The sequence below is a fragment of the Barbus barbus genome, assembly GCF_936440315.1.
Source record: "Barbus barbus genome assembly, chromosome: 19".
Classification (NCBI taxonomy): domain Eukaryota; kingdom Metazoa; phylum Chordata; class Actinopteri; order Cypriniformes; family Cyprinidae; genus Barbus; species Barbus barbus.
The window spans coordinates 20,768,481-20,784,763 of record NC_136747.1 but is presented as its reverse complement, the minus strand read 5'-3'; the positions used below and the strand labels follow the sequence as shown (position 1 = coordinate 20,784,763).

The 16,283-nt window shown below is 35.3% G+C and overlaps 1 protein-coding gene across 2 annotated transcripts in view; it reads right to left on the bottom strand.

Moving 5' to 3' along the window:
* Positions 1 to 279: 279 nt before the first annotated feature.
* The window catches only part of LOC306884924 (putative phospholipid-transporting ATPase IIB), a 49,875-nt gene continuing 33,871 nt past the window's right edge, over positions 280 to 16,283 (bottom strand). The window contains exons 17-29 of one of the 2 annotated variants that reach the window (XM_079441171.1): positions 15,911 to 16,003; positions 11,537 to 11,620; positions 8,524 to 8,694; positions 8,340 to 8,438; positions 8,170 to 8,259; positions 7,933 to 8,077; positions 7,681 to 7,745; positions 6,683 to 6,838; positions 5,907 to 5,971; positions 5,677 to 5,785; positions 5,467 to 5,524; positions 3,764 to 3,967; positions 280 to 2,423 (exon numbers count right to left, since the gene is read on the bottom strand). In XM_079441171.1, coding sequence (XP_079297297.1) covers positions 2,287 to 2,423; positions 3,764 to 3,967; positions 5,467 to 5,524; positions 5,677 to 5,785; positions 5,907 to 5,971; positions 6,683 to 6,838; positions 7,681 to 7,745; positions 7,933 to 8,077; positions 8,170 to 8,259; positions 8,340 to 8,438; positions 8,524 to 8,694; positions 11,537 to 11,620; positions 15,911 to 16,003 — 1,476 coding nt within the window. In that variant the 3' untranslated portion in view covers positions 280 to 2,286. The remainder of the gene's footprint in view (positions 2,424 to 3,763; positions 3,968 to 5,466; positions 5,525 to 5,676; positions 5,786 to 5,906; positions 5,972 to 6,682; positions 6,839 to 7,680; positions 7,746 to 7,932; positions 8,078 to 8,169; positions 8,260 to 8,339; positions 8,439 to 8,523; positions 8,695 to 11,536; positions 11,621 to 15,910; positions 16,004 to 16,283) is intronic. The other variant, XM_079441172.1, reaches the window with a different exon arrangement.

Here is a 16,283-nt window from a genome sequence, read left to right as displayed (position 1 = left end):
AACCAATTACATACTACAAAAACAAGCTACATACTGCTAGAGAGTTTTATTTTGCATATCAAACATGCATTTGTACCTTTACTGGTTTAACATCAATATATACTTAAAAGCGATACGAAATATGCAGACATGATATATTAGCAAATCACTAAAATCATTCAGACTTCTTAAAGGAGGCACCCACCAGACCATTTGGAAACATATTGCTCTTTAATCAGACATCAATATCATTAAAATGGTCAATTATACTGCTGAAACCACCGTGCTGATGACATTGAGAAAATACCCTAACAGAAGCAGCGGCTGCAGTCGCAGTAACAACACCACAAAAACAACACATTTTTCAGTCATGTATCAGTCAATAGAAAAATGCTGGAGAAACAAAAGTAAAAGACTCAAACAAATAATAAATAAGCTATTGTTGTTAGGCCTATCACAGGGTTAATTAACGGTTTATATATATATATATATATATATATACACACACACACACACACACACACACACACACACACACACATACATACATACAGTAGAAGAAATATCAGTTAGTGGTTTTCCTGAGTACAGTACAACTCAACGTCTTCAAAGCAGAAAGGAAATCCACCAGAAAGGAACAGCGTACGGCACATGTGTGCTTGGCATTGTCTCATTCAGTATTGTAAACACACACTCAATATAGAAAATAAAGTGAATGATAAAACTCATTCCAGCTGACTTGGTCTATAAAGATAAGGCAAGATGATCTTACACATTATTGAGCCAACTTCACACCGTCAGCACAGTCATCAAGGGACAAAACTAGTGCAGTATTTCCTGTGAATGTCCTCAAAAAATGGTAAAACTCCAACATAAATTCTGATTGTGAGGCGCCATTGTCTATAAAAACATAAATGCTGATGAGCGAGTGCCATAGGTTGCTTTAAGAAAAGCAAACATGACAGTGTATTTATTACTAAGCAGCTAGAACATCCAAATATTTTGTTTGCGTTTTTTTGCAATCTTAAAAAAGTCATTCATTTGTAACACCAATCCAACAACAACAACAGAAACCTACATTCATGTCTTGTTTCGATGGCATCAACATATTAATAATAAAAGTCAATCAAGTCATGCATCAATCAAGTTTGATTTGTCAAATGTCAAAAGTCGTATACAATGTCATTTAGAATGACAGGTTGAGAGGACCGTTGTTCCCAGAACAAATAGTTCCTGCTGTAATAACACAAGCTGTGCTCTGGTTTACATTTACACAGTTTTGCAGCAGGATCATATGTCAGCAGCAGCCACAGCACAACAGGAAACCAGAGCTGTCCGAATTCAACTTCAGTGTACACTCATGCAATCAGAACACTCCAATCACAACCACAGGTATTTATCAAGCCCCGCCCACCCAGAACTCATTAATAAAGTTAATAATACAGAATGAGCCAGAAGGGAAAGTGCTGATGGGTGTGATAATACTAATAATGAAAGGTTCATTATAGCTGAAACTTTATCGTGAAATTGTTAACATTACATACCACCAATAATAAAAAAACAAAACAATAAAAAGCTATCATATATTCAATAAAAAAAAACATGTAATGCTGATTTTTCCCTCGTATACATTGTGACAGGATTGGGCCCATCATTCAAGTGTGGGTGCTTAAACACCCTTTGGTTTCTCTTTATTTCTATCTTGAACTCTTTATTTGTGCTTTAGCCTCTTCAAGTACTTAATACTACTCACCATTTTGTCCTATAACTGTCCCACTATCTTTAAGTGCAGAAACATAATGAGCACAGAAATAGTTCTAATGGCAAAGTCTATATATATATACACATATATATGCACAAATCACATGAAAAAAAAAAAAAAAAAGCACTGAAAAAGCATTCATGAAGCACACATAAACAGCATCATAAAGCACTTTTAGGCATTTCTAGCTGGGATGGCTTTACTCAAAAATGAATGTTTGTCATTAATTACTCGCCCTCGTGTCATTCCATACATCTAGGATTTTCCTTCCAGATAAAACACAAAAGCAGATGTTAAGATGAGCAGCATGAACATTCTGCTCAACTTCTCCTTTTGTGTTTCCCAAAAAAGACTGCAGGCCATAAATGTTTAGAACAACATGAGGGTGAGTAAATGATGTTAGCTTATTCATTTTTTGGTGAACCAACATCTAGCATTTAAAAAAAAAAAAGATTAGATGAGTTTCAAAGTGTTTGATGTAGCATTCACGTGTGCTTATCAATGCATCAGCATGCCTTTTGACACCATGTGAGCATATGGAAAGTTTAGGAGGAGAGTTTGGAATAACTTGGCGGGGAGAATTTCCGCTTCAGATATTTGATGATGTAGAGCGGCAAACAGCTGACCAGCGTGATGACGCACACCTTCCACAAGAACACCCGTGTGGTGATAAACGAAAGATCTGAAGACAAACAAAACAGATGAAGAAAATGAAACGTCAGGGTCAAAGTGTTTATATCATTAAGCGCCTTTTTCACACGTTATGATAAAGAAGTCTGTCAGGCTGCGGATGAAGTGGATGGGATGCACTTCACCGATGGAATGTTCTGAAAAATGAGTGATCACAGGGTTAGGGCACATTTGAATGGCTCCTTCTCACCCAGGGGCCCACACCACATCAGACTGAAACCCGAGGGAGGAGAACGGACATGTTTGTGGAGACAGGAAATGATAGTTGGTGAAACAACAGAGAACACAGGGAAAGACAAACCTACCCAGGAAAGCTCCTAAGGTCACGCGACCTATGCCTGAGGCACAGTCACAAAACAGAGATGGAGAGAAAGAAGAGGAAAGAGCTTAAAAGTTGTAGTTATTGTACATCAGTCTAAACTAAATATATGTGTGTATGGTTTGAACACTGAAACCAGAGCCTATAGGACATCTGTTACAGAGAACATTTTCATTTTGGCCTTTTATTTAAGCTTAAGGGGAAACAGTTGACCGAAACAAGAGACAGAGAGAGAGACAGAGAGAGAGAGACAGAGAGAGAGAGAGAGAGAGAGAGCAAAATCAAAAAATTCTAGAATTAATTTATTATATAGCCAGACAAATAGGCAGATAAAACAGTAAAGAGATAGATAGATAGATGATAGATAGATAGATAGATAGATAGATAGATAGATAGATAGATAGATAGATAGATAGATAGATAGATAGATAGATAGATAGATAGATAGATAGATAGATAGATAGATATAGATAGATAGATAGATAGATAGATAGATAAAAATCAAATAATTAATTAATTTATTATATAGTAAACGGATAAAAACGACAGTGATAGAACAATATAACCATAGAATGATAGACAGAATGAACAATGGATATAATGCTAGATAGAACGATAGATAGAACCGTAGATAGATAGACAGAACGATAGATAGATAGACAGATAAAACATTTATATATTTTTGATTTGTTTACATTTATTATAAATATTTATTATTTACTTTTATTTAATAAAATACAAATTAAACAAAAAAAGTGTCAAATTTAAGAATAGATAGGCAATTAATAAACTAAAAATTAATATTAAAAATAATATAAACAAATGAATGAATAAATAAAATAAATGGGTAGGTAAATAATATTCAAAAAAGTATATGCAACTACAATAATGTATTAATATTTAAATAAGTAAATAAATGAATGAAATAAAACAGAATTCAATTACATTAAAAATAAAATAAAAATGTAAAATAAAATAAGAATATCCAAAAAATGCCTTGTGTCGGTTCTTACCAAAGTATTCGTTCAGGAAGGCGAGGGAAGCGAGGTAGCAGCCAAGACTGATAAGTTCAGCTACGACCATGAGCCAGTGCCAGGTGCGGATCGTCAGCGCCACCATCAGCAGCTCCGTCAGGATCAGAGCAGTGAAAGAGATCGCCACCACATGCACAAACTCCTGATCAAACAGCACCAGGGCCCCGTACATCAGGATGCCCCCTGGTGGACACACAGTGGAAATGTTTGAGATGAACCAACAGGGACTGAGATAAAGCTGTCAGTTTAGTGTTATAATGAGTATAAACACATGTGCATGAGACACATTAGTAGCTAACAAATTATACAGGAACAACTACCAATAAAAAAAAACAGATCCGCTAGGGTCATTTAGACTGCAAGACCTGACAAATCCATAAGGTTTACTGATGTCCATCTAGAGCGAGTTTCTTCTGTGATTTCTTGACCCTCCCTCACAGTCTGATCCCCATTCACACATGAGCGCGTTGAGCTCTGACCTCTGTTCGCGAGGCTACACGCTCACTCGGCTCCTCAGCCTACTGTAACCGTCTCTGTTTTCATTTTAATCATAAACGCCAGCGCAATCCAGCCTAATGGCCTCTAACTGATCACATAATTGCCTCTCTTCATACAGCGAACATTCCTCAGGGTTACTCTCTGTACTAAATGGATTCTTTGCTCATATTTCCCTGTTGTTCTTGTCTCTCTGTATTAAGGTTTAATTAAAAAGCAGGAGCTGTCAGACGGGGACACTGATCTCTCTTGCTCACTGCGCGGATCGATTTACAGTGCGGATAAGGCAGCCGTGCGCGCGTGAGAGCTGGCGATGGTCTGAAAATCACATTCATGAAAAGAGCTCCACTGAATTCACTGGAGACAAGTTACATTCCGCTTCAATGTTTACTTATTTGATGAAACGTTCACAGTTTATTTGTAGAGAACGTCTGTTAATGGTTAGTTTATAGATGTCATGTTATCTCAGATTGGATCGGGTTTTTTTCACGTTTACATTTCCCTTACGTTTGTTCAGTAAATTTTTACTTTGGACAATCCCTCTGGATCAACCGAGGCACAATGGTAACTCAAGCATCACTCCTCCAGAGGTTCCAACCGAATTCTAAAAGATGTGTGCAAGCATTTTTAAAAAAATATTTTCTGCATTATTACACCAGCATAATATACAGAGAAAAGTACAAAATCTGTTTTTACTATGAAAAGAGGATCTGTTGCCTGGCTGCTTAAAAATAAATATTATTTTTGCCATTCTATTTGATAAATATAGTGTTACAATTTAAAAAGACAATTTTCTTATATATATATATATATATTAAAATATAATTTATTCCTGTGATGGCAAAGCCAAATTTTCAGCAGCATTTACTCTCCAGTGTCACATGATCATTCAGAAATCATTCTAATATGCTGATTTGGTGGTGAAGAATCAGCACAGCCCTATATTATTGTAATCATAACTGAGTATTTAATTCCCTAATAAACATATTTTGTTTTTAAACCTCCCTTTAAACATAAAAATTCTGTGGCTCTGTGTCAGTTTTTTCACATTCACATCAAGTCACATCTTCACATTCAGTGCAGCTAGATCATGCACCCCCCCCAAAAAAAGATGCGAGTAAAGGTTATTGGTGAGTTACAGTTTACAGTCATACAAAAATATAAAACATCACTGTTCATCCATTTACCTTGATATACACTTATCAAAACCCAAATCAGGAAGGTCTTAAAGGACAGGGAGCGACCCTAGTGGAGGGAAAACCAAAGTCAGCATCACTGTCATGCAGCAAACAAACTCATGCCTTCATTCCTGAAACTTATATCAAGTGTATCATGCAGATACTCGAGCTGATGGTTAGTTCTGATCTTTACTATTAAAAGGTCTCCTATATTTTTACCTTGGTAAGGTCTTTATAGAGTTCAGGATACAGCAGAGCCATCTCAGGCTTCACATCCTGGTCCAACACCAGAGAAAAGACAGGGAACATGGTGTAGATGGTGGCGTAACTAGAAACAAATAGATAATGTCGGGAAATGTGACGCATCATGTTCAAAGGCGCCTATGATGTCCAAAATTACAGTGTAGGTAGGCAGCTCACTAGTTTTATGTGAACCAGCCTTTACTTACCCCACCATGAGGAAACCTTGGTACAGAGGAACAGAGGCAAAGTAGAAAATAGAGGAAAACACAGCCTGAGGGGAAAGACACAAATTCAAATCAAGATGTTAGCACTTCAAATCAAGAGGCTGCACAGCAGCAACACAAGTGTGTTGCTCTTTGTGTTGAGAGATTTACTGTAATGAGTCTGGGCACTATATGACTACAGAAATGGAACTATACAGTTGAGGTCAAAAGTTTAAATCCCCCTTTCAGAATCTGCAAAATGTTAATTATTTTACCAAAATAAGAGGGATCATACAAAATGCATGCTATTGTTTATTTAGTACTGACCTGAATAAGATATTTCACATAAATGATGTTTACAGTCCACAAGAGAGAATAATAGTCGAATTTATAAAAATGACCCTATTCAAAAGTTCACATCCCCACATCCTCGATTCTTAATACTGCGTTGTTTTTTTGTTTAGTGATAGTTGTTCATGAGTCCCTTGTTTGTCCTGAATGGTTAAACTGCCTGTTGTTCTTCAGAACAATCCTTCAGGTCCCACAAATTCTTTGGTTTTCCAGCATTTTTGTGTATTTGAACCCTTTCCAACAATGACTGTATTATTTTGAGATCCATCTTTTCACACTGAGGACAACTGAGGGACCCATATGCAACCATTACAGAAGGTTCAAACGCCCACTGATGCTCCAGAATGAAAAACCATGCATTAAGAGCCTGGGGTAAAAACGTTTTGAATTTGAATTACATGAGGCTCTTCACACTGTGTGTATGTTACCTGCATGGTGGAGATGATCATGCCACGGTGCATGACAAACTGGCCCAGAGCTGCTGAGCGTTTGTAGCTGTTGCGGCCATGTACCATCAGCAGTCTACCAATGTGTTTGAACTGGGTTATGGAGAAATCTGCCGCCAGAGACGCCTGCTTTCCCTCCTGGAACAATAGGCAAGATGACATAATGCACTTCTATGAACTCAGTCACACAGAGTCTAAAATATTATACTGTTACCTTTTTTATTATTATTTCTTAAGATAGATTAAAAGAGTTAATAAATGTACTAATAAATGTTTTCTTTGAGGAAAAACTATGAATGGATAAATGTCACTAAACTGCCAATAACATACCCAGATCATATTTTCATATTTTACCTCAAAATAATAATAAAACAAAATTAAATAATCTATGACCATTAAGTGTTGACATCATCGTGACATTTAAGCATATTTGCCCCAAATTCATATTAACAGAATGCCTAAAATCAGCTTAACAAAATTATATACACACACACATACATATATATAAATATATATAAAAAATAAATAAATAAATATATATATATATATATATATTGTTTTTTTATAATTATTATAATAATATATATGTATATATATGTATTTTTTTATTTAAATAATTTAAAAAAGCAAATTTATTCGTCTTTATGGTGACAAAGTAAAATGTTTTAATATTTAGTACATTTTATATAATAAATTATATAAACATCAATATCAGAATTAAACCTTAAATTATAATGTTTGATTGTCAATATTGCAAAAATATTATATTTAATAAAATTGAATAAAAACGATACTGTATAACAGTACTGAGAATCTAACAAGAGTTTTAACAAATGGATTAAAGGGAATTAAACAAAAAAAAAACACCTACACATTCTGCTACTGAGAAAAAAAAACATTTTGCAGGGAAAATATAATTAATTAAACATGAATTAAAAGTGATAGGAAAAGACAATCTACGTTAATGAGATACACCTCACCTTCCCTTCAATACCGATACCGCAGTCTGCTGCTTGGATCATGCTGACATCATTTCCTCCATCGCCTGAGCACAGAGATAAGAAAGATGATAGCAGGAAAACATGAGAAGACACTGTGAAGACAGTCATCTTTACCGCTCTCAAAGATTCATGTGCTTTGAGAGAGTTGAGTTTAAGTGGGTTTTGTCTCAGTTATTGGACGATGAGACAGACTCAACAGACTGAGTGAAGAGAGAAGTGGAGAGGACTGACCTATGGCACATGTTCTGTTGTCTGTATGTCGCTGTAACAATCGAACGATCTGAGCTTTCTGCGTGGGAGAGCAGCGACAGCAAACCACAGCGGGGCACTGACATGCCAGCTCCACAAATTCATGCTCATAGTAGCGCAGACAGACCTGATGGGCCACACAAAATCAGTGTGAGAAAATCAAATCTGATCATACATGATTTTGTTTAATATATGAAATGTCAAGTTTTTTTTTTTTACTTCTAGAGAGTCTCCTGAGATGACCAGCGCACAGTCGTGTTTCCTCCTGAAGGCGTTCAGCTCCAGATGGGCCTCGCCCCTGTTAGACACCTGCCACAGGAACACCATAAAGCGTTCACACTAAATCCACTTCACTTAAAAAACCAGATAACCAGTGGTTCTGATCCTACCGGTTTGAAAATGTGGATGTCTTGATTTCTAGAAACTAAGTGGGAACTTTTGGCGATACACGTAGCAGTTTCCAGCTTGTCTCCGGTCAACATCCAGATCTGAAACATAAAGAAGAACCCAAGAGTTAATATTGGCATGGTGTTTGGGTGTTGACATATTTTTGGCCACATATTGCATGTGTACCTTGATCCCTGCATTGCGGAGGAGCTCTAGTGTGGGCCGGACATCGGCCTGCAGCTTATCTTCTACTCCAGTGAGACACAGAAGCTCCATCTCTCTCTCCAGACTCTCTACCACTGCCGCCACCTTCAGAGTGCGATCATGGATACTCAACTTCGCCTGATTATAACGACTCTGAACAGACAGAAATGGATAAAATGGGTGCTAAGTTATGAGGATTTTAAACTGGCCTTACTTCAGTAGCAAAAATGGTGTAGCTGTTAGTTAATTTGACTAGTTGCTTATATAAATCAGTTCAAACTGACAATTTCAATTAATCAATTCCAAACTCTGATTCTATGATTTGTTTGTAACATCAACATAATCGTTCAAAGAGGTTTCCAAGTGACATGTTTTCATACTGTATATTAAATGGTTTTGAAAATGTGCTGTACAAAATGTTGTTTATTACAAATAACACTACTGTTCAAAGGATTAGGGTTAACAAGATTTTTTCTTTCAAAGAAATTAATACATTTATTCAGCAAGGATGCATTAAATTGATCAAATGTGTCACTAAAGGCATTCTTAATATATATATAACTGTTTCAAACAAACACTGTTCTTTTAAATTTCTATTCATCAAAGCATTTTAGAAAAAAAAGAACTAAACCAAACAAAGTAATATATATTAAGATACAAAAATATTAAGCAACTGTTTTCAATCTTTCTTGAGCACCAAATAATAAATGTAATGAATAAAATCAAGATATAATTAAATAATAACTGCTGAAAATTCTGCTTTGCCATCACAGGAAAACATTATATTTTAAGATAAATTTAAGTATAATACAGCTAATGTTTCACAGTAATTCTGTTTTTACTACATTTTTTCAGCATTGGTGAGCATAAGAAACCTTTCAGAAACATTACAAATTATTACAGCCCCCAAACTTCTGAACAGTAGTGTATATGCATATTGTTTCTACATGTATAAAAGTGATTATATTTTAAAGTGAATATATTTTTCCTTGTGTTTACAAAAAAATGCTTGAAAAAATGCGCGAAAACAGGCTGTGGGATAAATACCTCTACGGACCTGACTTAAGTTAACCTAGGACATTCTCTGGTGACACTTAACAGTACACGTCTTTACTCTTTAGCATGTCTCTGGCGACACCCTGCTAAGTCAGATGATATCTTGCCCCTTTTGGACACTAACACTTGGGACTAAGATTTTTTGTGTTCCACTAACCTGCTCATTACAGGCCAAAGTATACTTGTTTTTACATGTATACATGACGCAATTTCATCACCAGAACAGTATGCGCATATTGTACATGCACCACACGATTTTTGTAAAGCCCAAAGTATACTTCATTTTTGTACAAGCACGGTAGTGTATGTGTTCCAGGGCTCACAAAATTTAAAAACCCCTGGTAGCCCCTCGGTAAGGCATTCTTTAAATTTTAGAGACAACAGCTGAACTTCACTGCAGACAAATCAGCATTATTAAAAACTTCCATGATTGTATTTTCCCTTCAAATAACAAGTTTACAGAGTAGGGGTGCAACGGATCACACAATTCATGGGTTGGATCATATTACGGATTTTGAGTCATAGATTGGGTCATTTCTTGGATGAGCAAAAAATGGTTCTTTATTATTTAAAGAACACTTATTATTAATAGAACACTTTAAGTACTTAAATACCATAGCAAAAACTAGTAGTATAACTAATAGACTAAAGACAAGTGAATTGTCAGTAAAAAAAATCAAAAATAAACACCTCAGTTGAAATCACGGTCTGGGTGGGTCCAGTGGCACCAGATCTGACTGAAAGGGTTCTTTATCTTTGGCGAAAGAGGCAGTGGCTTGAGCCAGAGTGCATATATCGACCGTTTGCATTCGCGCACATACGCATACACGTACAAAAATGAAATGTAATCTTTGGGCTTGACAGAAAATGAAAACTCCCTTGAATATGTAGTTACTCTTTTTGTTGGTGGGATTCTCTGGGGAAAAAATTTAATAGGTGCATGGCAAAGCTGACATGATCTTGCATCATTTTTATCTATTATAACTGGTTCTTCAAACGTACAATTAAGCAACCCCCCGCCCCCCTCCCCTCTGTTACTGACAAACCAAATTTGGGTTTTGATTACTTCAGCTTGTTACTCAAGTCATGGGGTTGTTATGGTTATTATTATATACAGACAGACGTCTAGCCGCCTCGTCCAAATGCATCCGTTATTGCAACACGCTAACTTTGGCCCAAGTGTTGGGGACAACAAATGAATTTGAGATGCTTACGTGTTTTACATGCTCTTTCCTGAATAATCCAATTATAAGTCTTGCAATGAGTAAAGTACTGGTAACATAAATTTAAGAAATTAATTAATTAGAAATTAGAAAGAAATTAGCGATCTAATAATCTAATCTAATGCTGATAAATTGTGCTTTAATGCCACCTGTTATCTCCCATAATTTACATGCTAACCAATAATTGTATTCTTTCCATCAACATCCTAAAACAGAATGACAATATACAGTAACCAGTTTTATCAGATACACATATAATTTTCTGTCAACATTTTATCCAGAACCATTTCTTTCTATTTTTAGAATGCACAAAAAAATTCCATTATTTTCAGATTCAAGAATTTGTTTTTTAAGCAATGGAAAATTAAAGAAACTAAAAACCGCAGAGTAAATAGCATTTTATCTATAGTAGACCTTTTACAGAGTAAATTTTTAGTATCATCAACTTTTGGGTTCAAGGGTCATACTGGTCTATTAGGAAATAAATAAGTTGATCCTGATACTGCAACAGGAAGCAATCAGTTTGGGTACAGAATGTTAAATATTTCTCTAGAGATCATTTTAAAGGTCTTTTATTGCATTGTATTTATTACACAAAACAATTTAGATCTATATGTCAACGATGGCATTTTGCTTAAAAATAATGGTTCCTCTGTTGGAGTACAAACAGACAATATTAACCCATATGAACCCATTTGTGAATTGGTATATCATACCTCAAAGTCCTGGTATTGCTCTTCAGTCAGTGATTTCTTAGCCACTACCAGTGTCCGCAGGCCCTCTCTGGCCATGTTCCCACACTGAGACAACATAATGCAACACACAACTTCAATTACATCAGCTACAGCCATGACGTGTGTGTGAGTGTGTGTGGTTGTGTATTAGACTGTGAACTCAACTGGTATACAGAAAGCATGAGAACAAAGATATAAACAACTGGAAACATCATCAGTGTCATGCGAATAGAGATATGCAAACACACACACACACGCACAGGAAGAATCAATCGTGAAAAATACAACAGTGCCTGTGGGAATCTTTGAGCAGACTGTAAAAGATGTGGGACAGCGGTTTAATTTTGATATGAAAATCCAACAGGCGAAAGTGATGCAGTGATTACTTATTGACCTGTCCTTATAGCAGCATCTCACATACACACACACAAAGCGCATGAGGATTATGACATGATGCTCCCAGTCATACGCCTTTATTGAGGTCATTCATTAATTAATAAGCCTCATCTCCGCCCCTCATCGACTGCATATTGCCAATACAATTGTAATCATCAAAGCGAGAAATGCATGTGTGATGATGGGCTAAACAGATTGTCCTTGATCACAGAGGCTAGGACAGGCCAACCTGTTTGTTATGCTTAGTGCTACCTTATCAAATGTGTTGATTATTAATTCAATAGGGATCTGTTCATAAAGTCACTCATACAAGGGATTCAATACCAAAAACATTGGAGGTACCTACTGAGGAAGTCAGTTGGAATGACAGACATACGGGAACTGTATGAGCTATGAGTCGTCATATACTATGCAAATACTTGTTTATGCTATAAATTTATAAAATGTAATATGTATATACACCAGGGTTGTAATGATATCAGAATCTCACAGTACTATAATGAATATTATAGTACAGTATAGTATAGTATTCGTGATATGAAGTCCACGATACAATATTTCTTGCGATATTAAAAGTGCCCCTATTATGGATTTTTGCAAATTACCTTTCATGCCGTGTGCAACACAGTTCTAAGTGAATGAAAACATCCTGCAAAGTTTTAAATCTGAAAGTGCACCGTGTATAAAGTTGTTGTCTCTAAAAAGAAAGAATTGACTCTGAACCATTGAAACGAGTCATTTTTAAACGAATCCCAAGCCGGTTCATGTTGATGTCAACATGAAACCTTAGCATATTGCCCACCCACTGGTTGGTCTTTTCGCGTTGGTCTGAATGAAAATGCAAATACATTTTTTGCCACTAGGTGTCCTTTTGGAGCGGTAAAAACAGAGGTTTCCCTGGTAACGCTGCACACAAAGCACTTCTTCATGAGGCATTACAGGCTTGATGAAATGAAAATGAAACCAATCGGACAAATCACCACAGATTAGCGTCACGCAAAGGAGGGGTTTGGAAAAATTAATCGTTGAGCAAATCGTTTGGGAGTCGTTGAGGAAGTAAGGTAAAAAATAAATGCATATTATAAGACAATGAAATTGTTTTTTGACCTTGCATGCATGTCAACCTGTTGTTGGGGACTTCCAACAACCAAAATATGAATCTTTCATTACGCATAATAGGGGCACTTAAAAAAAAAAAAGTCAAATGAAATATTGAAAATTGTGTACATTTTAAAGTTGAATTATTCTATCTAATGTACTTTGAGAGTTCAAAATTAAGAGCTCCAACCCATGTTCTTAACTAAGAAAGAATCAGAAAAAGTTGAATCAGAATTGACTTGTACCTGAACTTTAAATGGGACTCAACCCTCTTTTTATTTGTGATATACTGTCTCAGTCTAAATTACATTCACACTGGCGTTTTGGTAAGGCCAAACAAATTAGAATATAATACTAATAATAACAACAATTACAGTAATAGCCATCTATTGTAAAACAATTGCACTGTAAAATAAATGAAAATGAATATTTCATAGGTATATTATTTTTGCTTCACACTACAGTAGGGAAATTACAATTGTTCTTTCCAAATTTCTACATTTGAAAGGGATATTTTAAATTTGGACTGCATTTAAACCGCTAGCTGTCAGTAGTTCATACTGCACTTATAAGCTTTTATTTTGACGGAAATGGCAGTATAGCTTTTATTTTTTAAAGGAAAACTCCAGCTTCAGTGAAAACAGGCTTACAAAAACACCATCTCATTCCAAATCTAGTGAAATGCTGTAATCTGCCGCAAAAATAAAGCATAACTGGTGGCTGTTGCATTCCCAAATGTGCACTAAACTCACAGCACATGAAATAAACAAGTTCACAGTGAATGGAGCCATTCTGAGGCACAGAAAACACAGGATCATGAGCTGATCACCTGAACGAAGTTGATGAACGGATTAAGCCATATTGTGCTTTCGGTTTTAGTTCGTTTGACAGTACTGTAAAGCATAATGGCCCAAAACACAAATTTAAAGACCTTTTATGTTAGAATAAAGAGTTTAAATATAGTTTAAAAACAAGGAAAACCTATCATTTCATATCATGACGTGACCATGATCATATCGAGACTATCTATATTGCTGTCACGATATTGCTAATACGGTTAAATCCCTAATATACACTACTGTTCAGAAGTTTGGAGATCATGCTCACCAAGGCTGAATATATCTGATCAAAAATACAGTAAATACAGTACAATTTTAAAATATTTTAATTATGTTTTAATATATTTTAAAATGTAATTTAATGCTGTGATGGCAAATCTGAACTTTCAGCAGCCATTACTCTTCAGTGTCACATGTTCTATGCTGATTTGGTGCTCAAGAAACATTATCATCAACGTTAAAAACAGTTGTGATGCTTAATATTTATAATATAAACTTTTTCTTTTTTCCTGAGTTTTTTATAAATACTACAAAAAGCATTTATTTGAAATACAAATGTTTTGTAGCATTATAAAAATGTTTCTACTGTCACAAAACACAACGATATTACTGACCCCAAACTTTTAAACTTGTGCAAATTTGTCTACCAAAAGTTGTCTTTATGACTTTTCTTTTCTTATCAGGATTCTTTATTTAATAGAAAGTTTAAAAGAACAGCATTTATTTGAAATATAAATATTTTATAACAACATTTTTGCTGTCACTTTTGATCAATTTAATGCATCCTTGCTAAATAAAAGTATTAATTCCTTAAAAAATCCCAAACATTTGAACAGTGTCATTATATAACATGCAATACAAATCACAATATGTAAAAATGGTTAGATATTTTCTTACATTATGCTTTCTTAGCTTTGTGTATCATAACTGCTCTGTAAAACCGAACAGTGAAATTAATGAAATGAAATTAGTTCATTTCACTCAAATAATAATGAAAGTTCATTGTACTTAATTGAAATAAGTTCTGTATAACTCAAAATGTTGTTGTAGTAAGTTGCACTTAAAACGATTGCGTTTTCTAGTTCCCAGCACGCTTTGCATCAGACAACAAGGAAAATAAATGTAGGAATTAAGTGTTATTTTGTGAGTTTTTGCACAAGATTAACATAGAGAGACATAAGTTAGTACTTAAATGTTGTGTTATGTTAGGATTTACATAGGTTTCGGTTATGTTGATTTTTTAGTGCTACCGTTGTGGTGAAGAGTAGAGCCTGTGGTTAGGTTGAGGATGGACAGCAAAACTTAAAGACTATATATACTTCATGTTGTTTGACTTTTTACATGCAAGTGTTGTGAGTCTTTTAGATAACTACGGTAGCAGCATGTGCCAGTGTGCCGTTGCTAATTAGTACTTGACTATAAAGATCTGAATGAATGTGTTGTTAATGGAAGCAAGTTGTATATAATTATCATTGTGATGAGTGTGGTGAGATCATAGAAACAAGGCTTGGCTTGGCTCCGCCCCACTTGTCAAAAATTTTAAACTCTACTAACTTAAAAAAAAATTGTTTTTTGAGGCAATACGTTTCCTCAAATGTTTTGAGTATTCTTGACTTGTCAGGTTTTACAGTGCGCTTTACTGTTTAAATTTCACTTAAAATGTTAAAAATAACACCAGTCAACACTACACCAACATTTGTGAGACTCTCTTAATCTGGTGGCATTTGAATGGATAAATTACATTTGAGAACAAATATAAAGGTGCTACATTATTTGTATTGTGTTTACTGTCATTTGACACACACACACACACACACACACACACACACACACACACACACACACACGCAAACACACACAAAGGCAGATTATGAATTGGATACAAAAACAATTAAAAATGCAAATAAACAAAACAAAAGAAGGGTCACAGAAACAGACAATTAGATTTATTCATAAGCTCACAAACCCACACGAAAAAGCAGAATGCCGATTTTCCCATCAACAATGGTTCATGCATTCTTACCTCCTCCTCCAGCCAATCATTGTACTGTACAATGCTCGCCATAGCAACATCAGCCCCTTTCATGTAAAATGTGATGTCGCCCGTAGCCTCCTCCTGAAACACAATCAATTCAATAGAGAACACTTAAAAAAAAATATCCAAATCATGTCTAAATCATTAATGCCCAACTGTAGAGCACAAAACCACACAGACAGCACGTGGAGCCCTAAAGTTATCAGTAAATAAGAAGAAAAACAGAGATGATCTGCACTAAGCTCCCACACAAACGCATGTCAAAAGCTTCTTTTATCCATGTACTATAACAGACAAACAAACAACACAACACAACACGACACACTCACAGAAACACTCATGTACACAGAGTCCTGAAGTA